Consider the following 26212-nt stretch of genomic DNA (forward strand, 5'->3'; position numbering starts at 1 on the left):
GGGATTCGAGTGGCTAAGGTCCACTTCTCCAGCCGCCAACATTGCTTTTTGGACTTATGTTATAGAATATAGGTTTCCACCTTTTTTTCTAGCATTAATGAATAAAATTGAACGCAAGTAAATTGAATCGAAGGCTATCAGTCTTAGAACAGTTTTTTTGTCAGTCTTAGAACACAGTTTAAGGATATATATTCTCTCTACCGTGGTCTTTGAAGCATACTGACGACAAGTCATATCTTTTACTCTATTAAAGAGTCCATAGATCAAGGATTTTTCCCCAAATTACCTGTCACTTGCTTATTGTGTTACTGACACAAAATTGACCCATCGGCGTGTAGTGACGTTTACTTTTGTCAAGTAAAACTTCCGCTTTTTTTCTCTGGAGTGTTTTTTTTTTTTTTTTAAATCATCTCATGTGAGATGTCAGAGTCTAGCGAAAAGATTGCATTGAAGTGAAAAAGCAACATAAGAATACACCATAGGACGGGGATCACGAATAACTAATAGTTGGGGGGAGGGCAAATCCCATGTAAAAACAACTTGAAAGGCCTTAGAGAACACCGAACTGTTTTACTAATACTTTATTCAGTACTTTACCTAGCAAAAACCTAGTCAATCTGCGGAGTAACTTCTTGTAGGCAGATGGAGAAAAATTATCAACAGTAATTATTTAGCCCCCCTCCTAATAAATAAATAAAAAGCTCAAAAACATACTCTGGAATTTATTTCGGGTTATGTAACAGGAGAAGTGTCTACTTGTCTTCTTGACAAATGAGTCTTCACAAATGACAAATGTTGTCTTCACCAATGAGGCTGAGCGAAATTTACTCTTTTTAAGGGGCCTTTATTGATGAATGGGACTATGAAAATACTGCTACACCTCTTGGTAGTGCTGCTGCCTCTAAAAATGTAGAGGCTTTGGATTTTCTACTTTCCAAAGGAGCAGATTCAAATGCAGGACTATCTGATTACTCGAAAGCCGGTTGCACTCCTTTAAATTGGGCTGCAAGAGCCAGTGCCATTACATGCCTACAATCGCTGATAAATCATGGTGAGCTACTTACCTTGCGTTTTATTTTACATAAATTTATGTGTCCTTATAACCCTGTCAACTAACTTTTAGCTCCTCTTTGATCATTTATCGACTTCAGACACATACAATCTAAAACGTGATGTCAAAGACCTGTATTTGAAAACTTAACAAAATCTGTTAATCTATGCTGCTGTACTATAATTTTCCAAACAGCACTCTGTGCCTTGACAGCCAAAGGCTTAACTCTGGGAATATGCGTACTGACTGGCATTTCCTTATTGAAGTAGAAGCAACATTTGTAATCCATGGTTGGGGTTATTAATCCAAAATATAGTAGTAATTTGAAAGAAGCTGCATTGCCGTGAAACACTGTGCTAAACGTTATTCAGATGTAGACTATTCAACAAGCACGACCTTTAAATGAACACAACAAATAAATTAAAAATCTACTGCTACTACAACTGCTAACTCACTGCAGCACCAAGCCGCCTGAGGCCAACACAGCTACGCATGCTCCTCCTCCAACCTAATCTATTTAAAGCCCCCCTCTTTACACCCTCCCAGGAAGTTTCCATCTCCTTTAAATCTTTATTTATAACATCCTTTGAGGACTTATCTTTCTATTCTTCCAAACTTTTTTTAACTGTGAAAAAACAACCTGAGCCTTAGCTATTCTACTTTTAACCTCTTCACTGCTCCCGTCATCTTTACTAATAATACTACCAAGGTAAATGAAGCTCCCAACCTGATTAATCTTTTCGTTGCCTAATGTTAAAAACTTAATATTTACTTTTATTAGTTATAAGGATACGCTATCTTCTTTAACCTGTTTGGAAGTGTGTTTCTAGAAACCAATGTTCAGTGCTCAAAGGCAAAATTATTTTTAATGTTTTAATAGTTGATAAAGCCATTTTAAAAAGATAGTAAGAACTCCGATGTGTTATTTCTGGTATATCTTTCCCCAATATTACATTTGTACATGCAAAACATTGGGGCTGTTTTGCGACAAAATGTTAGGCTCTGACCTTCCGAAGAAATTTTTGGCAGCCAAATCTACTACTTGCACTTTTGACAACTTACAGCAACATCAATCTATTGATACTGTTATTGGTTAATACAATGCTATATATATTTAGTGAAGGAATGGCTTGACAAAATTAATAAAAGTATTTGATTAGAAACTCAGGCTGCAAGTCTTACAGAGACAATTTGAAGTCTGCTATTAACAGGGACATCTACTATTACCCAGAGACATCTAGTAGTCTCTGGTAGACTAGTACCGTTGGAGTGGCGTTGGCAGCCAAATCTACTACTTCTACTTTTGACAACTTATAGCAGCATCAAGCAACCTGAGGCCAATAAAGCTTTGAGGGTCCCTTCTCCATACAGATATACTCAGAGTTTAATAAACTCTGTAATTGCAAAACGTATTAAAAAATTTTCAGATAGTGACACAGTAAACACAAATCAAAGGGATAATTCAGTTTATCTTGGTCTCCCGTACGTTAAAGGGGTTTCAGACCACATTTCCAAAAATTTTTGGAAAAATAATGTTTTCACTTACCATCGACCCAGAAAAATATCAGTTCCCGGATTTAACAAGTTAAAGACCATATCCCGATAGGTGAAAACTAAGGTGTCTACAGAATTCCTTGCTTTTGTGGTCTTCGGCACATCGGAAGAACGGATCAACGTTTTACGAAAAGATTAGCTCAGCACTCTACTTCAATTAATAGCACCCTTAAAAAGCGGAAAAACAGAAATTTTTTACTCTGCCATCGTAGAACACATATTTAATAATCCAGACCACACTGTTTTATTTAACCAAGCTAGCCTAATTTCGCATGACAAAGGTATTGTCCAGCACTACAAAGAAGTTGTTGAAATTTATAAATACCAACATTTAAGTCTAGCTTTGAACAGAGCTTCATATGATTTAAGAATAAGTGAGTCGTATTCTCAGAAAGTTTTCTCAAAAGAGAAGCTGATACTTTAGTAATCCCTGAAATAAACGTTGAACCACTTCCCAAATCACATAATCAAATACGTCATTAACCCGTTAGGTCTCAAAGGATATCCGCAAGAAATGCAACGGTTAAAATCAGAAATCAGGTGACCTAGTTCTCCAATTTATTCAGTTGCTGCTTCGTTTTTTTGAGTGAATTAATTTTTCTTTTATTTATCACTTGTTCCTTAGTATCCGTCGATGGCACTTCATACTTATTTGGATTTTGTGCAAATTGCTAATATTGGAGAATAACTCACTTCATTGTTGTTAGCTATTTGATTTTAATTCCTTTGATTTTGGGTCTTTTATTTTATTTTTTGGCAATTTTTTTCATTGTTTTTGTTTTTTACTTCCCGAGTTCGTTTTTTGGTTTTGGTGTATTCCTTTATTTAATTATTTTGTTCGCGCTGAAGAAGAGAGGCGGTTAATCTCTTGAAATATTTGCTTTCTGTGTTTTCTTCAGTATTTTCATTTGGCCTTTAAAACCCCCATTTTTGATTGTTTTCTTTCTTTATGGTATATGAGGCTAGCTGCCCCTTTCTCAACCCTGTCTCTTTACACTAAGGTCTGAACATTCATTAAAATACTCCTTATTTAAATTCAACAGCCCTTATGCTTGAGCAGTCCTTCTTACAGGATTTTGACAGAAGGTCGAACTTTAGCATGAGGAATAAGGGTTGAGGAAGCGGCAGCCCTCGTCACATACAGAATGATATCTGTTTGTTTTTAGTTTTAACATTGCTATTTACTTTCAGTTGAAAAAAAAATTCATTTAATTTATAAATCGTGCAAGGATAAGCCCTCCCACCCATGTAAAATTTTACCCGGAAAAATTGATGAATTTATTTGATGAATTTTTTATTTATTTGTGTTATTGTTTCTATCATTATTATCGCTTTTTATGTTATTAGTGTGGGTTATTAAACCATTATGCGTCTAATCATGTGCATTTTTTATTGCTAATGTTACTGCTGTGTTATCATTATGTTACATTGTCGTTAGTGTTATGCATGTTTTTATTAGGTCCCTAAGTGTTTGTTTGTTTGTTTTTTGTTGTTTTTTTTTACTTCTGCCATGGCCCAGAGAGGCATTTGTAGCAATGAATATCTGATATCTATACACCTATCTAACTGTGAAAACAAAGGGCACATTGTACAACTTACAGTCCTCTCCTTAAGGGTTATGGGGGGCTAAGTCATGATATATCAATTATGCTGAATTAACTGACTATCCCAAAGTTTTTATAGAATATCGTTGGGGGAAAGGGTCGTGGAAAGGGGGCTAGTTGCCTTTCAACCTTTTTGGTCACTCAAAAACGGTACTAGAACTTCTGGTTTCCGCTCAAATGATCCCTCTCCCCATCTTCTGGGACCACTGGATCAATACGATCACATCTATAAACAAGAGCTAAGAGCTCATATGGCACTTGTGACGAGGCAAGAAGAGCCAAGAGCTCATATGGTATGAGCTCTAACAAAATTCTCTGAATCAATAGATTGATTTAAAAGGAAAATCAGAGGCTTAATGCCGGTGAGGATTTAAAATAAGAGCTCTGAGTCACGTTGTCCTTCTAAATATCAAAATTCATTAATATTGGATCCCCCACTCGTATGTTATAAATACCTAATTTTTTTGTAAATTTTCCTCTCCCTTTAGCCCCCCATATGGTCGAATCTGGGAAACCGACTTTATCAAGTCAATTTGTGCAGCTCCCTGACACGCCTACCAATTTTCATGGTCCTAGCACATCCAGAAGCAGCAAGCTCGCCAAATCACTGAACCCCTCTCCCAACTCCCCCAAAGAGAGCGAATCCAGTACGGTTACGTCAATCACGTATCAAGGACATTTGCTTATTCTATCCACCAAGCTTCATCCCGATTCCTCCACTCCAAGTGTTTCCAAGATTTCCCCCTCCAACTCCCTCCAGTGTCAAAAGATCTGGTCAGGATTTGAAATAAGAGCTCTGAGACATGAATCCTTCTAAATATCAAATTTCATTAAGATCCGATCACCTATTAGTAAGATAAAAATACCCCAATTTTCACGTTTTCCAGGAATTCCGGTTTCCTCCTCCAACTCCCCCCAATGTCACCGAATCCCGTCGGAGTTTAAAATTAGAGCTTTAAAAAACAAGATCCTTCTAATCAACTTTTGTTAAGATCTGGTCACCCTTTCGTAAGTTACAAATACGTCAATTTTCAAAATTACCTTTTTTCCCACCAAGTTTCATCCCGATCCCTCCACTCTAAGTGTTTTCCAAGATTTTAAGTTTCCCCAACACCCCCCCCCCCCCAATGTCACCAGATCTGGTCAGGATTTAAAATAACAGCTCTGAGACACGATATCCTTCCAAACATCAAATTTCATTAAGATCTGATCCACCGTTCGTAAGTTAAAAATACTTCAATTTTTCCGAATTAACGGGCCCCGCACTTCACCCCAGATAGTGGGACGAGTCAAATTGTTTGTCCTCGAGTAATGACTATTTCTAATTTAATTTGGTCCGGTCTCTGATACGCCTGCCAAATTTCATCTTCCTAGCTTACCTGGAAGTGCCTAAAGTAGCAAAACCGGAACCGACAGACAGACCGACAGAATTTGCGATTTCTATATATCACTTGGTTAATACCAAGTCCGATAAAAAACAAAAAAAACAAATACGCATCTTTGATATTTCTTCCGCGAAAAAAATACAAAATTCCAAATTTTTGTAGATATGAGCTTGAAACATCTATAGTAGGGTTCTCTGATTTGTTGAATCTGGTGGTTTGATTTTCATTAAGATTACTTGACTTCTTAAGGTTTTTTACTCCCTTTTTTAAAATTGAGTTAAATTTTTTCGTAGCTTTCGGTGGGTAGCATTTAACATAATAAGTTTATATATTTGGAATCGGCACAAAAACAAAATTCTTTCGATGTATCAATTGCTATCAAAATTCCGTTTTTTAGATTTTCGGTTACTATTGGGCCGAGTCGCTTCTTACTTACAATTCATTACCACGAAGTGCTTGATTGTGCCTTTTGAGTTCACATGATTTGGTAGTTACTAGGTATTTTCGAATCCAAATTCAGTTTACTTCATTCTTCACCCTATTAAAAGTTTACCAACTTTGTAATATGAATGATTTTTATGCGACTGATTTTTTAAGCATCAAAAGTTTTTCCCTATTTTTGGGGTTCAGTCTCTTACTAATAATTAAATAAATAAAAAACTAGTTTTTTTAACTGAAAGTAAGGAGTGAAATTAAATCTTAAAACGAACAGAAATTGCTCCGTATATGAAATGGGTTTTCCCCTCCGCAATCTCTCGCTCTTTACGCTAAAGTTTTCAATTGTTTAAAAAATTAGAATTGTGGCAAAGAATCAAACTTTAGCGTAAAGAGCGATTGATTGTGGAGGGGAAAACCAATTTCATATACTGAGTAATTTCTGTTCGTTTTAATTTTTAATATCACTCCTTACTTTCAGTTATAAAAACTAGTTTTTTTTATTTAATTTCTGAACGTTTTTGAATTAATGCATGTTTGATTTTGGCTCTCCGCACATAAATTATTAAAATGAAATTTGCATACTAATTTTCTTTTTGGCTAAATGGCTTTCTCTTAATTTTGATCAGACAATTTTGAGAATTAAGGAGAGGAGAAGGAGGCGTAGTTGCCCTTCAATTTTTTGGTTACTTAAAAAGGCAACTAAAACTTAATTTTGAACGAACGTTTTTATTAGTAAAAAATATACGTAACTTAAGAATTAACTTACGCAAAAATCTTTTATATTCTTATATTTTATTATGTATATGAGGGGGTTTGGCCCCTCGTTCATACCTCGCTCTTTATACTAAATCTTAAGTTTTGTCCCAATTCTTTAAGAATGACCCCTGAATCAGAAAGGCTGTAGAATAAGTAGTTGAAATTTATAAAAATAGTTTAGCATAAAGAGCGATGTATTTATCTCCACCTAAATACCTCGTTCTTTATGCTAAGTATTTTTAGAACCCCTCATATGCTTAGTAATCTCTGTTCGTTTAAGTTTTAATGCTACTCCTTACTTTCAATTGAAAAAACTTTTTCATGTTTATTTTTTCATTGTTTTTTTTTATAGTAATGCTAGAAAATACCGCACCCTTTTCATTGAGTTTCTCTTCCCCCATGACATATTCCTCCAAGGAAAGATACTCCTACATAGCCCCCTCCCCTCAACCCAACCCCCCCCCCCCAAACCAAAAGAATCCCCCTGAAAACGTCTGTACACTTCCCAATAACCATTACTGTATGTAAACACTGGTTAAAGTTTGTAACTTGCAGCCCCTCCCCCAGGGACTGTGGGGGAGTAAATCATCCCCAAAGACATAGTTATTATGGTTTTCGACTATGTGGACCAAAATAGCCATCTCAAAATTTTGATCCGTTGACTTTGAGAAAAAATGAGCGTGGGAGGGGGCCTTAGTGCCCTCCAAATTTTTGGTCACTTAAAAAGGGCACTAGAACTTTTCATTTCCATTAGAATGAGCCCTCTTGCGATATTCTAGGACCACTTGGTCGATACGATGACCCCTGGGAAAAAGAAAAAAAAAAACAACAGACAAACAAACAAACAAATTAACACGCACCCGTGATCTGTTTTCTGGAAAAAATACGAAATTCCACATTTTTGTAGATAGGAGCTTGAAATTTTTTGCTATTGGGTTCTCTGATATTGTGAATGCGATGTTGTGATTTTCGTTAAGATTCTATGACTTTTGGGGGGTGTTTCTTCCTATTTTCCAAAATAAGGTAAATTTTCTCACCCTCGTAACTTTTGATGACAAAGATTAAATTTGATGAAACTTATATTTAAAATCAACATGAAAATCTGATTCTTTTGATGTAGCTTTTAGCATCAAAATTCCGATTTTTAGAGTTTCGTTTACTATTGAGCCGGGTCGCTCCTTACTACAGTTCGTTACCACGAACAGTTTGATAGGATGCCAGAGAATAAAAGACAAACATACATGGTTTCTTCTACTGAGTGAGTGTCAGAATAACTAATGCAAATTTAATATATTTGCGAGGTTTATTTCAAGTTCGATGCAGCAATAATGCATATTATCAACTTTCATTTACCCACAATAAATTCTTTTTCAGGAGCCAAAGTCAATAGCCCTCATGCTTATATGGAGTCACCATTGCACATCTCAGCTTCTCTAGGAGACAGCAAATGTCTTGAAATACTTCTCAAATCTGATGCTGATGTTCGCATGCTATGTGGTTCAAATAAGCTGACAGCTTTGCATTTAGCTGCTGAAGATGGTGCACCTGACTGTGTTAGGTAGATTACTTCAGAATAAATAAAGACAGAGAGTTGACTCGTGCCAACTGTAATCAGGGCTCTAAAAATAGAAATTTGAAGTCAGAATAGATATCAAATAATTACTTTTTCACGCTGATTTTAAATATGCAATAATTAGGTTTTTTAGTTACCCTTCAAATGCTACTTAGTATCGGTAAACAAACATTTTGGCGAAAATTTGTTGCACCTTCATATTTGATATACGTGCTAACCATAAAACAAGTGTATGGAGCCCTTACTAATAAGGTATAAATTTAGTTTAGGTATAAACCTTTGTGAACTAAAATTGCAGGTTGTAGCGCACACATTTTTCTTTACTTTTATTGAATCGGCCAGACCTTGGCAAAATGCCAGTTTCTGGCTTCCTTATTTTTGCCACAACGGCGATTTAACTAAATAGAGACAAAATGCTATCAAAAAAATTTTTGGAATAGCCAATCGATTGAAGACTATCGAAAAACTATTTCCAAGTCCTCTCAGCTTCTTAGGGGTTCTGTTACGCGGATGAAGGGCAAACGGAACCTTGAAACCTGTTGTAGTCGATTCTCTGAAAAAAAAATTAGGGATAACAATTACCCCCCCCCCCCCAGAGAGGTCTTCACAGTGTGAACTGCTCGAACTCCCTGTGGGTATGATAGCATCCATTTTACTTCCAACTCATTTAGATTAAAGTTGGAAACCTGTTCTAGTCGATACTCTGATAAAAAAAATTAAGGATAACAAATAGCCCCCTCCCCAGAGACGTCCTCACAATGTTGTCCGTTATAAAGGTCAGAATGTGCGTTGTTCCCTAAAAAACGCTGCTGGAATATTATATCTTGCTTCTCAATAGGCTTGGTTATTAACTGACAACCCCTTCTGGTAAACATCCCGATAACAATAATTTAGGAAGACCCTTATCCCCTCACCCAAAATTGACCAGACCAGATACGAACTCCCTGTGGGTACAATAGCACCCCTTTACTTCCAACTGAATTTGTTTAAGGTTTGGAAACCTGTTCTAGTCGATACTCTGATAAAAAAAAATATTAAGGGATAACAAATATCCCCCCAGGGAGGTCCTCACAGAGTTGTTCCTTATAAAAGGTCAGAATGTGCGTTGATCCCTAAAAAGTGCTGCTGGAATATTGCTTTGTTATCACCTGACAACCCCGTCTGGTAAGCATCCCGATAACAATAATTTAGGAACAACCTCACCCCTAATTGATTAGACCAGATACAAACTCCCTTTGGGTACAATAGCATCCATTTTACTTCCAACTCAATTCGATTGAGGTTTGGAAACCTGTTATAGTCAATACCCTGATAAAAAAAAATTAGGGATAACAAAAACCCCTCACCATATGTCACCACGATGTTGTCCCTTATAAAGGTCAGAATGTGCGTTGATCCCTAAAAACGCTGCTGAAATATTATATCTAGCTCCTCAATAGGCTTTTTTATTACCTGACAACCCCTTCTGGTAAATATCCCAACAACAATAATATAGGAAGACCTTCATCCCCTCACCCCAAATTGATCATACGAGGTTCGAACTCCCTGTAGGTACATTAGCACCCGTTTTACTTCCAACTCAATTCGATTGAGGTTTGGAAACCTGTTCTAGTCGATAATACTCTGATAAAAACAAATTAGGGATAAAAATTACCCCCTTCCACATCAGCAAAGGTCAGAATGAGTTTGGACCCCCCTAAAAGCGATATATTGTGCAACTCCTCTGGATTTCGACCAAGTATGGTTCATATTCATTACCAAAACTGCTAAACTTGCAGATGATAAGAACATAGGGCTCCTTCAACCTCAAATTTTGCGTTATCTTTGATCCTCAAAAGCCTTATTTTGGATTCTAGCTCTTATTGTTTGTAGGGTTTTGCTGATATAAGACCATCTTTTTAATTGATTTCCTGATGGAATATATTTATCATCTTCACTCCCCCTTCCCCCAAAGAAGACGAACTGATTAAGATATTATAACTATTTTTGTTACATGTTTGGTTGGCAATTATTTTAGGACCTTTCTCCCCCATATAGGTCAAATCTGATATGGGCTTCCAAAAAGCACGACTGGACACTCATTCGTACTTTTCATCAGGTCTGGTTCTGTCCAGACATCTCATTTGCTAAATTTTCTGATTACTAGAGGTTCAGACCCCTTTCCATCCCCCAAAAGGAATGAATCAGGTTGCAGATCAGCAAAAGGGTAACTAGAACTTTATTTCTTACTTTCCTCCAGCTTCGATTGATATCCAACAATTCCCTCCGGTGGATAACCTTATTACAATTATTTAGATATTCCAGTCCCCCACTGAATTTGGCCTATGTCTGGGTATCCTAAAAATACAAACAGGACGTTAGCGCCAATTATCGATCCCATTATGATAGATGTGTAAATGACAAGATTCCAGGAAATCTAAAAGATAGCAAAATTGTTAACACCGTGTGCTGTCGTTCCGATCAGATTAATGTTTTTTAAAACAAGATGTCAATATATTTAATGGATACATTTATAAATTACAGGCTACTTTTATCATTTGGTGCTGATCCCAACATAGGCAACATACGTAACCAAACTCCTCTTCATATGGCAGCACTTGCTCAAGCTTGTGAAGTTGTATCGCTTTTAGTGAAAGGAGGTGCTAAGGTAATTCTAACAAATCATTTGTTTTGTTGCTAAAATTTTTAAAGTTATTTTTTACCTCTTTTGCTTAAGGTTATGCGATGTCTTAAATATATCAGTGAGTCTCGGCCTTCATTTCTTGTCGGCAATCTCAAAGACAAAGGGCTCATTAGTGAATTCCCCCAGGGGACTAGCCATTATCAAGAATATTAAGAATCTGTGGTTTGACTATGCAATTTGATTGAATAGACAGTGAAATTCTACGTCTCTTTTGTCGTTAAGCTTGTCAACCAAAGTGCAACAGGGAACTCCTCAAGCTACCAAATCACTCTAATAATATTCCTTTGGGCTGATTTTAGGGGGCTTTCCGAATAGGTATGCAAGAACATTTTTAGGGACTAACTTACAGCCCTGCTGTAAGGATGCTGGTTGTCCTCCAACTACTCTTGGCTGGTAATAATGGTACCAGAACTTTCAATTTTCAAATGAAGGAGTCGAAGTGGCTTCGTGAAAAGCTCATAATAAAACATAAAAATGTTTAAATAATGCTATTATTATACAGTGTCAATGAACTTCATATGCAAAATTAATTACATTTTTTTCTGCAATTTTGTTCAAGGAAGTATTTAGGACAAGGTGGATTGTAGCAAACTGAAAACTTTAGACTAAAACTTTTTCACTGGATCCTACCCTTGCCTCATTTTATGAGCTACCATTACGCTAAAAACCATTAATTACATTCAACAGTTTATTGAATTTACTAAAAAGAAATTACAGCACATTTTTGGCACTATGTACATCACATATACTGGTCGCACGGATGGTCTCTTGCCTAGATCCATCTCAAGAATTCATATTTGTATTAAGCCTTTGTTAAAGGAATCAACGGATAGATTAGCTCTTTAGAAAAGACGTTCTAAACAGATAAATGGCAGCGAACAAAACTGTTACGAGTTCTCGGTTCCTGGCCTTTTCTGCTTCTAGGTTGCATCTGGCGCTGCAACCATGACTACCATAGGTGATCATAATCAGACTTATATTTCCGTGTATATCTTCTTCTTTTTGCAAACGGTATTGCAGCATGAGTCTTCAGTTGGTCCTAGAGTCCCAATTTTTCTTGTAACGATAGCAATCAGACTCTAATGGGACCATTGGCTGCTCCATTAACTATATCGTTTATGTCTCTGAGGTGCTTTCAAGAGAGTTTTCATGCCTAGAATGTAAAGTAACAGTCATATTTAGCAACGTGTTTTTAAGTAAAACTTAAACAGAAGATAATTGAACTGTATAAAAGTTAGTTATCATAAAAAAAAATCATCCCAACCCTTATAGCGTAGGAAGGTTCGGACCAAGTGAGATCAGAAGTGAAAAAAAATTACTCAGGGAGATATTTTCTTTTTCTTTTTTTTTTTCTTAAATAGTTGTTCAAAATGCAAAGATTATGTGGCAAAACACTAGGAAGTTTAAGCATAATTAAGTACTTACCATTTAAAAAAGTCACAAGCCACCACAGGATACACATGCACTAAATATATATATATATATATATATATATATATATATATATATATATATATATATATATATATATATATATATATGTGTGTGTGTATGTGTGTGTGTGTGTGTGCATGTGTGTATGTGTGTATGTCGTGTGTATGTGTATATATGTATATGCGGTGTATGTGTGTATGTCTGGTGTATGTCCGTATGTGTATGTTTTTATGTGTGTGTGTGTACACACACACCCACCCACCTACACAAACACACACAAACAAGTCTATATATATAAAAATAAGTTGTCTGTGGATGTGTGTGTCTGTCTTTCGGGTGACGTCATGTTTGTGTGTTGACTGACGTCATGAAGTTAGTTGTCGTCATTTTTGTTATGACGGTGACGTCATTAAAGATATTTAAGACATGCTTTCACGTAGAAATCTATTAATGTTTAACTGTAAAATGACTGATGAACTTACAATGGCAACAGCCGAGGAAGATGCTCAAAGAGTCTATGCCAAAAAACTTGCTGCTGATAGGGAAAGTAAGAAAAGAAAGCGTGTCGAGGAATCAAAAGAACAGCAAGGAAACAGGCTTGAGGCTGATAGAGAAAGTAAGAAAAGAAAGCGTGCCGAGGAATGAAAAGAACAGGAAGGAAACAGGCTTGAGGCTGATAGAGAAAGAAAGAACAGAAAGCATGCCGAGGAACTACCAGAGGAACGCGAAACCAGACTTGCTGCTAAAAGAGAAAGTGAAAAAGAAGGCGTGCCGAGGAACTACCAGAGCAACATGAAACCAGACTTGCTGCTAAAAGAGAAAGTGAAAAAAGAAGGCGTGCTGAGGAATCACAAGAACAGCAAGAAATCAGGCTTGCTGCTGATAGAGAAAGTAAGAAAAGAATGCGTGCCGAGGAATCAGAGCAACCTGAAAGTTATCGCCTGGCATTCAGGTACAGCCCAGTCGATGATTATAGCTTGAGTAGATGTGTTCAAATCGGGACTATGTCTAAAATTTGTCCCTATTGCAAGGCCTTGAAATTCAATGGTGAAACAATGGGAATGTGTTGCGCCTCAGGAAAAGTTAAACTTCCTCTATTGTCTGCACCACCAGAACCATTGAAAACTTTCCTTACTGGAACTACGTCAGTATCTAAGCGTTTTTTGTCACAAATCAGAAAATATAACTCATGTTTCCAAATGACGTCGTTTGGAGCCCAAATCGAAAATCCAGATCAATTTATGTCTACTTTCAAAGTAAAAGGGCAAATTTATCATAGAGCAGGGTCCCTTCTACCATTCTCAGGCGAGAATCATAAATTCTTACAATTGTACTTCATTAGTGATAGAAATTCTGAATTAAATGCACGTTGCGAAATTTCTCCCAACGTTGAAAGGACAATCGTTTCCCAATTGCAACATCTTTTCCACGAAAATAATTATTTAGTGCGTCTGTTCAAAACAGCCATCGATTTGATGCTTGCTGATACGCATAAAATTGTTATTTCCGCTGACAAAACGCCTCCTGGCCAACATGTGCGCAGAGACAATGCTCCAACTATCGACGAAGTGGCAATCGTTATGGTCGGTGATCAGTTTTTACCTCGAGATATTATTCTTCATAAGCGAAACGCTCAGTTGTTAAGAATTGCTGAAACTCATCGATGCTACGATGCCTTACAATATCCTATCATTATTTGGGATGGAGCCGACGGCTATCACTTTAATATTAAATTGATGAATCCAGCCACTAACAAAGAAATGAATAAGAAATGCAGTGCAATGCATTATTATTCCTATAGACTAATGATTCGGCAGGATGAAGAAGACTATATTTTAAAATGCCGTCAATTGTTTCAGCTATTCGTCATTGATATGTATGCTAAAATTGAATCAGAACGTTTGCTATATATCCGCCTGAATCAGACCAAGCTCCGCTCTAAACAATACATTCATTTGCGAGATGCAGTTATAAATGACGGTAATACCATAAACGTTGGAAGATTAACAATTTTACCTTCGTCATATGCTGGCAGTCCCCGTTATATGCATGAATATGCTCAAGATACTATTGCGTATGTTCGTCTCTATGGTCGTCCAGATTTATTTATTACATTTACATGTAATCAATCTTGGGACGAGATACTGCAGATTTTACTTCAAGGACAATCGGCGGTTCATAGACATGACATTACGGCCCGTGTCTTCCGGCAAAAGTTGAAATCACTGATAAACTACATAGTAAGTTTTGAAGTGTTTGGGTCAGTGCGATGCTGGATGTACTCAGTGGAATGGCAAAAACGAGGTTTGCCACACGCACATATACTAATCTGGCTACATAAAAAAATTACTTCGAACGAAATTGATGATGTGATTTCCGCTGAAATACCTGATGAAAATGTCGATAAGGGGTTACATGATATTATTGTAAAAAAATATGATACATGGACTTTGCGGTGCACTGAACGAAAATTCACCATGCATGGCCAAAGGAAGGTGCACAAAGCAATATCCTCGACTTTTAGTATCCAACACAATTACTGGCAATGATGGTTACCCACAATATAGAAGAAGATCTACTGAAGATGGCGGTAAAACAGCAATAATAAAGAAGCGGAACGGTACCACCATCGGAGTAGATAACCAGTGGGTTATTCCATATTCTCCATTATTATCAAAAACATTTAATGCACACATAAACGTTGAATACTGTAACTCCGTAAAGGCAATCAAATACATATGTAAATACGTCAACAAAGGCAGTGACATGGCAGTTTTTGGCTTGCAGCTCGAAATCAAAGATATCGACAAAATCGTACAATATCAGGCTGGAAGATACATAAGCAGTAATGAAGGTGTTTGGCGAATTCTTTCATTTCCGATACATGAACGTAGTCCAGCTGTTGTTCACTTAGCGGTACATTTACAGAATGGTCAACCGTGTTTATTTCTCGGAAACCAACGCGCAACAAAGAGCCCTGAATCCACCGGATACAAAGTTAACCGGTTTCTTTTCGCTTTGTAAAAATGATTCTTTTGCTGCTGTATACTGAAGTGCCTTCGTATTACACGTGGAATACTAAAAATAAAGTATTTGAACGTCGAAAACAGGGTAAGTCAGTCGACGGCCAACCTACCATCTTCAATGATACCACGATAGGAAGACTCTACACCGTTCACCCCAATCAACATAAATGCTTCTTTCTACGCCTGCTTTTGGTGAATGTACCCGGTCCGACATCCTTTGAGTATTTGAGAACTGTAAACGGTACTATACATGACACTTACCGTAGTGCATGCCAAGCATGCACACCATTTATTGGAGAATGACCAACACTGGGATAACTGCATCAATGACGCGTGCGAAACGTCAACTCCAAGTCAAATTCGTGCATTGTTTGGCATCATTTTAACAACTTGCTCTCCATCAGCTCCTGCAGAGGTATGGGAAAAATATAAGTCAAAAATGTCCAAAGATATATTCCATCGAAAACAGTTAGAGACGTCAGATATGACTTTTGATTTTACATCAGAAATTTATAACTACACTTTAGTTATTACAGAAGATTTGTGCGTACGTATGGCAAACAAACCTCTTCAGGATTTGGGAATGCCTTCACCTAACTGATCGCTGCTGTTTCGACATGTGTAGAATTGGATCGTGAACAAAGTTACAGTACGAGTGATCTATTGTCGTATGTACAAAATAACATTTCCAAGTTAACGTCGGAACAAAAAGACATTTATGATACGATAATGAATTGTGTCGATAACAACGTTGGAGAAATTTTCTTTTTGGATGCGCCAGGAGGTACTGGTAAAACGTTTGTGATAAAACTGATTCTGGCATCAATTCGATCAAAAAATGATATAGCGTTGGCAATTGCGTCGTCCGGAGTAGCCGCAACATTGCTGCCTGGTGGAAGAACTGCTCATTCCGCTTTGAAATTGCCTCTGAATTTGCATTCTACAGAAACTCCCACGTGCAATATTTCCAAATCATCTGGGATGGGTAAAGTATTGCAGCAATGCAAACTTATTATTTGGGATGAGTGCACAATGACACACAAAAAATCGCTCGAGGCTCTGGATCAATGCTTGAAAGATTTGCGAGGGAAGTCGAAACCCTTTGGCAGCACATTAATATTGCTTGCGGGAGATTTCAGGCAAACATTACCTATAATACCTAGATCAACTCCTGCAGACGAAATGAATGCTTGCCTGAAAAATTCTAATTTATGGGCAAACGTAAAAACATTAAAATTAACTACAAATATGCGTGTCCGATTGCAAAACGATGACTCTGGTCAAATATTTTCAGATCAATTGCTGGCAATTGGAATCGGAAAGCTCCCAGTAGACTCAGTTTCAGGACGTATACAACTACCTGCTGATTTCTGTAATTTAGTGACGTCCAAAAATGAATTGATTGAAAAAGTATTTCCGAATTTTCTAAACAATTATAAAAATAATAAATGGCTAACTGAAAGAGCGATTCATGCACCCAAAAATATAGACGTCCAGATTCGAGATTCGAGACCAGGCAGTCCTTTACAAGTCAGTCGACACAGTTTTAGAACCAAATGAAGCGGTTAATTATCCATCTGAATTTTTAAATTCCGTGGATCTTTCAGGGTTTCCACCACACGTGCTACAGGCGTACCAATAATACTTTTAAGAAATATCAACCCACCAAAGCTTTGCAATGGCACGCGACTTGCCGTAAAAAAAAAACAATGGAAAACCTAATAGAGGACACAATCTTGACAGGGCCTTTTGAGGGTGAGGCTGTTCTTATTCTTATTGTATATGCACAGACAATGGGAAAGCCAAGAATGTTGTATATTCGCAAGTTTTACATAGTTTGAAACACATATATAAATCTATCTATATTCACAGGTGGGACACGGGGACACAACTACAATGGCGCGTAACTAATATGGCGCGTAACGACTTACGCGCGCGGGGGGTCTTGGGGGGGGTGCGAAGCGCCCCACCAACCAAGTGTTGGGGTGGCGCGAAGCGCCACCCCAACAGCTAGTATATATCTATATCTATATATATATATATCTATATATATATAAATAAGTTGTCTGTCTGTGTGTCTGTCTGTGGATCAGGTGACGTCATGTTTCTGTGTTGACTGACGTCATGAAGTTAGTTTTCGTCATTTTTGCTATGACGGTGACGTCATTAAAGATATTTAAGACATATATGTTCACGTAGAAATCTATTAATGTTTAAGTTTAAAATGACTGATGAACTTACAATGGCAAAAGCCGATGAAGATGCTCAAAGAGTCTATGCCAAAAAACTTGCTGCTGATAGAGAAAGTCAGAAAAGAAAGCGTGCCGAGGAATCAAAAGAACAGCAAGGAAACAGGCTTGAGGCTAAAGAACGCAAAACCGCGCAGTTAGATGAAGATCCACCTGGACAGCGAGAGTCAAAACATATCAAAACTGAAAATGATAGCGACGATGATTGGGTTTGGGATTACTAAATTTCAGGACGTATACAACTACCTGCTGATTTCTGTAATTTAGTGACGTCCAAAAATGAATTGATTGAAAAAGTATTTCCGAATATTCTAAAAAATTATAAAAATAATAAATGGCTAAGTGCAAGAGCGATTCTCGCACCCAAAAATATAGACGTCCACGAAATCAACAATATTGTTTTGACCAAGATTCGAGACCAGGCAGTCCTTTACAAGTCAGTCGACACAGTTTTGGAACCAAATGAAGCGGTTAATTATCCATCTGAATTTTTAAATTCCATAGATCTTTCAGGGTTTCCACCACACGTGCTACAACTAAAAATAGGCGTACCAATAATACTTTTAAGAAATATCAACCCACCAAAGCTTTGCAATGGCACGCGACTTGCAATAAAAAAAACAATGGAAAACCTAATAGAGGCCACAATCTTGACAGGGCCTTTTGAGAGTGAGGCTGTTCTTATTCCTCGCATTCCCATGATTCCAACGGATCTGCCTTTTCAATTTAAAAGATTGCAATTCCCAATTCGATTAGCATTTGCAATCACCATTAACAAAGCTCAAGGTCAATCATTAGAAAAATGTGGTATAGATCTTAATGCTGATTGTTTTTCCCATGGACAATTGTGCGTTGCATGTTCGAGGGTCGGTAAACCTGACAATCTATTTATATGCAGCGACAATTGGACAGCGAAAAATGTTGTATATTCGCAAGTTTTACGCAGTTAACTTGTATTGTATCTACCTATCTATCTATCTATATAAAAACGAGTTGTGTGTATGCATGTTTGTTTGTTTGTAAAAATAGCGTTTGCATATGACGTCATTATTAGTACATACGGCTTTGTATATGCACAGACAATGGGAAAGCAAGGAATGTTGTATATTCGCAATTTTTACGTAGTTTAACTCCTGCAGACGAAATGAATGCTTGCCTGAAAAATTCTAATTTATGGGCACACGTATTAAAATTAACTACAAATATGCGTGTCCGATTGCAAAACGATGACTCTGGTCAAACATTTTCAGATCAATTGCTGGCAATTGGAAACGGAAAGCTCCCAGTAGTGGGAAAGCCAAAAATGTTGTATATTCGCAATTTTTACGTAGTTTGAAACACATATATAAATCTATCTATATTCACAGGTGGGACACAGGGACACAACTACAATGGCGCGTAACGACTTACGCGCGCGGGGGGGCTTGGGGGGGCGCGAAGCGCCCCACCAACTAGGTGTTGGGGTGGCGTGAAGCGCCATCCCAACAGCTAGTATATATATATATATATATATATATATATATATATATATATATATATATATATATATATATATATATATATATATATATATATATACATATATATATATATATATGTCGTAATTATCGAGGCATTAGTCTGGTCTCTGTAGGTAGCAAATTACTGAGTAATATGATACTTTTTAGACTGAGACATGCTGTAGACAAAGTTTTAAGGCAAGAACAATGCGGTTTTAGAAAAGGTAGGGGATGTGTCGACCATGTTTTCACTCTTAGGTTAATAATTGAGAAGTCCCTTCGTTGTCAAATACCTTTGGTCCTTAGTTTTATCGATTATGAGCAAGCTTTCGATTCTGTTGATAGAACGCGTTAACAAAGGTCTTATCGTTATATGGTATACCAGAAAAATACATTAAAGTGATTTGCGCTATGTACGAGAATAATACTGCTGCGGTTAAGGTAGGAAATGAGGTTAGCAACTGGTTTTCTATTAAATCAGGAGTTAAGCAGGGTGGTGTTCTATCCCCCTTTATATGGATCATTTTGATGGACTTCGTCTTAAGGAGCACAGGAAAGGCAATTGGAGACCATGGAATCAAATGGGGAGGAAGAACGCTCCTGGACTTAGATTATGCTGATGATTTAAGCATATTAGATGAAAGTGTGAGCAAAATGAATGAATTTTTAGAGGTTTTACGAGTTCAGGGTGCTAAAATAGGCTTGAAAATTAATGTTAAGAAGACTAAGTCACTAAGGCTAGGAATAAGTGAAGATGAACAGGTGACCTTAGGTAACGAAAAGATTGATCAGGTTGGAAGCTTAAGTTACCTTGGTAGTATTATTAGTAAAGATGGTGGGAGCAGTGAAGATGTTAAAAGTAGAATAGCTAAAGCTCAGGGTGTTTTTTCACAGATAAAAAAAGTTTGGAAGAATAGAAAGATAAGCCTACAAACCAAGATGAGAATATTGGAAGCTACAGTGATGACAGTGGTCAAATATGGCTCTGAAGCATGGACACTCCGAAAAGCAGATGAAAATTTACTAGATGTTTTCCAGAGAAATTGCCTACGGATTGTTCTGGGTACCCGGCTGACTGACCGTATTTCAAAGAGTAGGTTGTACGAAAAGTGTGGTTCAATCCCGCTTTCTGGGGCTATAATTAAAGAAAGGTTGAGATGGCTAGGCCACGTTCTACGGATGAAGGATGACAGATTACCGAAGATTGTCCTTTTTGGCCAACCGTCTGGGGCTACACGGAAAGCAGGTCGTCCTTGTCTGGGTTGGGAGGATGTCATAAATAAGGATTTAAAGGAAATGGGAACTTCCTGGGAGGGTGTAAAGAGGGAGGCTTTAAATAGATTGGGTTGGAGGAGGAGCGTGCGTAGCTGTGTTGGCCTCAGGTATATATATAGAAATTTAAATATAAATATATATATATATATATATATATATATATATATATATATATATATATATATATATATATATGTATATATATATATATATATATATAAATAAGTTGTCTGTCTGTGTGTCTGTCTGTCAGGTGACGTCATGTTTCTGTGTCGACTGACGTCATGAAGTTAGTTGTCGTCATTTTTGCTATGACTGTGACGTCATTAAAGATATTTAAGACATATATGTTCACGTAGAAATCTATTAATGTTTAAGTTTAAAATGACTGATGAACTTACAATGGCAAGAGCCGATGAAGATGCTCAAAGAGTCTATGCCAAAAAACTTGCTGCTGATAGAGAAAGTCAGAAAAGAAAGCATGCCGAGGAATCAAAAGAACAGCAAGGAAACAGGCTTGAGGCTAAAGAACGCAAAACCGCGCAGTTAGATGAAGATCCACCTGGACAGCGAGAGTCAAAACATATCAAAACTGAAAATGATAGCGATGATGATTGGGTTTGGGATTTTGACTTGGATAAGGTCATCAATGCCTACCAGATTTTAGTTAAAAAAACAAAGGTTCGGCGATATGTATTTCATAGTGAAGCTGAAAAATAAAGAAGAACAAGAAAACTGAAAAAGAAAAAATGTAAAAAACTAAAAAATACTAAATAGAAAAAACACTCAAAGAGAAATTACAGACCGGGACACAAATGACGACCGAGACAGAAGGAATATAAATAACGACCGGGACACTCAAAGAGAAATTACAGACTGGGATACCGGGACACAAATGACGACCGGGACACAGGGAATGTAAATGACGACCAGGACACAGGTATTTAAGAATATCGTTCAAAGACAAATTTTTAATTGTAAGAAGACCGTTGAAAGAGAAATTTCTAATTGTAAAATGACTGAAGAACCTACAATGGCAACACCCGAGGAAGCTGCTCAAAACGAATGTATTCAAGCCGAAGTAGCTGAGTTGGTAAAGCGTTATGTTTCAGGTTCTAGGTCCGAGAGGCACCAGGTTTGAACCTTGGCTTTAGCATTAATACAAAAGAAGAAAAAAACTAAAAAAGGTAAAAACTACAAAAAAACTAAAAAGAAAATATATATATATATATTTATATATATATCTATCTATATATATAAAAATAAGTTGTCTGTCTGTGGATCTGTCAGGTGACGTCATGTTTCTGTGTCGACTGACGTCATGTTTTCGACTGACGAAATTACAGACCGGGACATCGGGACACAAATGACGACCGGGACACCGGCACATAGGGAATATAAATGACGACCGGGACACAAGGAATGTTCGATTAGCAATCACCATCAACAAAGCACCGGGAAACAAATGACGACCGGGACACAGGGAGTATAAATGACGACCAGGACATAAGTAAAAAAAATTAAAAACTAAAAAAAGGTAAAAACTACAAAAAAACTAAAAAGAAAAAAAAACTAAAAACTAATATAAAACTAAAAAAGCTAAAAACCTAAAAAACTAAAAAAGAAAATAAAATGAAAAATGAAAAAAAAATGAAAAATAAGGGAGAAAAACAAAACTAAAAAAAAAGAAAAAAAAACTAAAAAAAGGTAAAAAACTAAAACCTAAAAAAAGACCAATTCAAAAACGAATGTATATACAGACCGGGACACAAATGACGACCGGGACACCGGGACATGACGACCGGGACACAGGGACACAACTACAACAGGGACGTCGGGGGGCTCAGGGGGGTATATAATTGACGATGGCGACACAGGGAATCGTCGATTAGCAATCACCATCAACAAAGCTCAAGGGCAATCATTAGAATCATGAGGTATAGTTCTGAATATGGATTGTTTTCCCAAGGACCATTATATGTTGCATGTTCAAGATTCGTTAAACCTGACATGCTATTTATATGCACAGGCAATGGTACAGCAAAGAATGTTGTATATTCGCAAGTTTTACGTAGTTAAAAACATATATATATATATATATATATATATATATATATATATATATATATATATATATATATATATATATATATATATATATATATATATATATATATATATATATATATATATATATATATTATATGCACAGACAATGGGACAGCAAAGAATGTTGTATATTCGCAAGTTTTACGTAGTTAAAAACATATATATATATATATATATATATATATATATATATATATATATATATATTCACAGGTGGGACATAGGGACACAACTACAATGGCGCGTAACTAACATGGTGCGTAACGACTTACGCACGCGGGGGGGCTAGGGGGGCGCGAAGCGCCCCCACCAACTAGGTGTTGAGGTGGCGCGAAGCGCCACCCCAACAGCTAGTATATATATATATATGTGTGTGTGTGTTTGTGTGTGTGTGTGTGTGTGTGTGTGTGTGTGTGTGTGTGTGTGTGTGTGTGTGTGTGTGTGTGTGTGTGTGTGTGTGTGTGTGTGTGTGTGTGTGTGTGTGTGTGTGTGTGTGTGTGTGTGTGTGTGTGTGTGTGTGTGTGTGTGTGTGTGTGTGTGTGTGTGTGTGTGTGTGTGTGTGTGTGTGTGTGTGTGTGTGTGTGTGTGGTGTGTGTATATATATAGAATTACAATGCAGCTGAAAATACATTTTTATTTTAAACGGTTAATACACAGCTATTTGTAATACTCGCCTTTGTCTACTGCAGTAATTTGTTATTTAGCTATTTCAAACTGGGGTGACATTTTGGAAATAGCAGCTAAAAAAAGGATCAGGCTTCATCCATATTAGGCTGTGATACTATTCCTATTTTTTTTTTTTTTTATTTACACTGAAAATCTTCTTTCGTTTTAGGTTGATGCTGAAGACATGGACAGAAAAACCCCTCTGCACAATGCTATTGTTAAAACAGTTCGATGTACAGAAACAGTCCAAAACCTTTTACTCCTAGGAGCCAATGTTAATCATCAAGACAAGTTTGGATATAGTCCTCTTCATTTAGCAGCCTTGAATGAGGACTCTGCATTAGTTTCGTTGCTCATTCATCGTGGTGCAGATATCACAGTGAAAACTAAGGGAGGGGCAACAGCACTTAGTGTTATTTCAAGGCGTACTCCTGACTGTATCACTCATCTTTCTCAAAGATTAGACGAAGCAGTATCATTAGTTGACCATGATTCTCATGAACTGGACAGTGAACTTAAAGTTGATCTCAGATTCCTCGTGCCACGGCAGAAAGCGGGCGAGTCACAGTTTTTTATGGCTTTGATACAGTCCGGACAGAGGACCTTACTGCAGCATCCTGTATGCCGCGCCTTCTTGTATCTGAAGTGGTTTAGAATTAGGAAGCTATTCTTTATTTCGTTGCTTTTCTATGCTCTTTTTGTACTATTTCTGTCTCTGTTTATTGTTGAAACGTTTGTCTTAAACCCATACATACAAAATGGATACTGCGATCCCTTTGCTCCCAAAAAATGCAATCTACCAGTTGTTGGTAAGAAATTTGAGAAACATTACCCCCATATATTTTGTACTAATGGAACTTGTCCTTTCAGAGCACGAAAACTTGATCCTTGTAATTCAACCAGTACATTTACTAATACTCCAATAGCACTCGAAGTTGTATGGTGGTTTTTACTCTTTTTGACTATTATTTTTTTCATCAAAGAATTATTTCAACTTTTTCAAAATCCAAAGGACTATATTCGAAATTGGGAAAACTGGATACAAATATTAGTCATAACATTCACCGCTTGTAGTGCATATGGTCACAAGACCTTTCTTCCCTGTCCGGAAAAATGGCAATATCACACTGCTGGGCTGGTAATGGTGTTATCTTGGACACAGATGATGATAGTCGTTGGAAGATTTCCCAGTTGTGGTCTATATGTCCAGATGTTTCACACCGTTGCCGGTAACGTCTTGCGTTTCATTTTGGTGTATTTGTGCATGGTAGTTGGATTTTCTTTGGGGATGGCAATATTATTTCCAGGAACACCAAGCTTAAACAGAATTCCAGGATCTTTACTAACAACATTGGTAATGATGCTTGGTGAAATAGATGTTGACATTTTATTTGAAGAGCATGAGTCAAAAAACACCTTTTACAAGGGTACAGGTCACCTAGTTTTCTTCGCTTTCGTTATTTTGATTGTAATCGTGCTAATGAATTTATTAGTTGGCCTTGCAGTAAGTGACATACAAGGAATTCAAAGATCTGCAGGATTAAGTCGACTCGTACGCCAGACTAGACTCATTGATCGCCTTGAAGCGATTGTATTTTCGCCATGGTCAAATATCTTGCCAACCAAGATCCAAAGTATTATACAAAATGGAGCTCTTTTAGTCCCTAGTGCATATAATTGTGTATTCTCGATCAGGCCAAATGATCCCCGGGATATAAGACTTCCAAAAGAATTGAAAGAAGGAATTCATCGGGTTGCAATAGTTAGACAAAGGATGAAAAATCATCGCTTTAGTCGACTGGTTCTCTCTCGATCTTTTACATCAAATCATTTTACTGATAATCTTAGCGAAGATCTGGACGACATATTTCAACAGATACAAAGTTTGAATGATATTCAGTGTTCTGTTGGTGAAAAGCTGAATGAGTTTCAAGATGAGGTCATGGAAAAAGTAAACAAAGCATTAGCGCATGAAAAGACTCTTTTAGAAGAGCTTCTTTACCGCACAGAATGCTTGAAAGGTATTAGAAGTAACTCCATTCGTAACGAAAGCGAGAAAGATGATTTCTATTCTTTTGAGAGTAAAATTTGAACCCAGTCAACTACAGACAAGAAAAACTAAGCCAAGCTAAGGGTTGGCGACGAAAATAAAATTGTTTTACTGAAAAACCATTTTTGGAAGAGCGAATAACAAAGGAAACCGGAAAAATACATTGGAAAAAAGATTACGTTGATTTTAGACCAAAAGCCGTATTTACAGTCTGGATTTTTAATGGTAAAATAAATTTTTGTTGAGAAAGAATCAAGATTTAAAACAGAATTTGATTATGTTTAGTTTCATTTAACTAAACCTACTATCCACAGTGCAGCAAAGTTTTCATGATTTCATGGCTTCAATTTATCCATCAGCAAGTCACATCTAAATCTCTTCCCCTCATTTTACCAGAAGAGGAGCTAGTATTTATCTGGGAGGGGGTAAGATCCGGGAGATTTTATGGAAATCCTATGGGTTAGTTTTTAATAAATAAGAAAAGATATTTTCTTAGTAGTAGAGCGGCTTTGAGGCAAAGAGAAAATATTCTCCGACCCCAACTGAGTCAAGTGGAAGGATTATCTGGAATTAAAGATGGAACAAATCTACAGAAATTGTATGTGCTAAAAATCATGAAATTGTAAAAATAATTAAGGAATTAAAAAAAAAAAACCACTTTATGTAGAATGTTGAGTTTCACTGTCCAGTATGAAGGAATGTGATGTTTAGTTTTGGATTAAATAAAAAAAAGGTATTTCAAATTAAAAAATATATTTAATAAAAATTTTAATAACAGAAATTATATCGTATATGAAAACACTTTTTATTAATTAATAAAGAACTTGAACTTGAAGGATTAGGAGAAAAAGTTAAACTTT

General features: G+C 36.8%; 1 protein-coding gene across 4 annotated transcripts in view; it reads left to right on the forward strand.

Annotated features, from left to right (window-relative positions):
• The window catches only part of LOC136029174 (transient receptor potential channel pyrexia-like), a 57156-nt gene extending 31023 nt beyond the window's left edge, over window positions 1-26133 (forward strand). For 3 of the 4 annotated variants that reach the window (XM_065707288.1, XM_065707287.1, XM_065707286.1), the window contains exons 5-8: window positions 839-1051; window positions 8163-8346; window positions 10885-11008; window positions 23472-26133. In XM_065707288.1, the coding sequence (XP_065563360.1) occupies window positions 839-1051; window positions 8163-8346; window positions 10885-11008; window positions 23472-25394 (2444 nt within the window). In that variant the 3' untranslated portion in view covers window positions 25395-26133. The remainder of the gene's footprint in view (window positions 1-838; window positions 1052-8162; window positions 8347-10884; window positions 11009-23471) is intronic. The other variant, XM_065707289.1, reaches the window with a different exon arrangement.
• The last annotated feature ends 79 nt before the right edge of the window (window positions 26134-26212 follow it).

The sequence above is a fragment of the Artemia franciscana genome, chromosome 7 (assembly GCF_032884065.1).
Source record: "Artemia franciscana chromosome 7, ASM3288406v1, whole genome shotgun sequence".
Lineage (NCBI taxonomy): Eukaryota > Metazoa > Arthropoda > Branchiopoda > Anostraca > Artemiidae > Artemia > Artemia franciscana.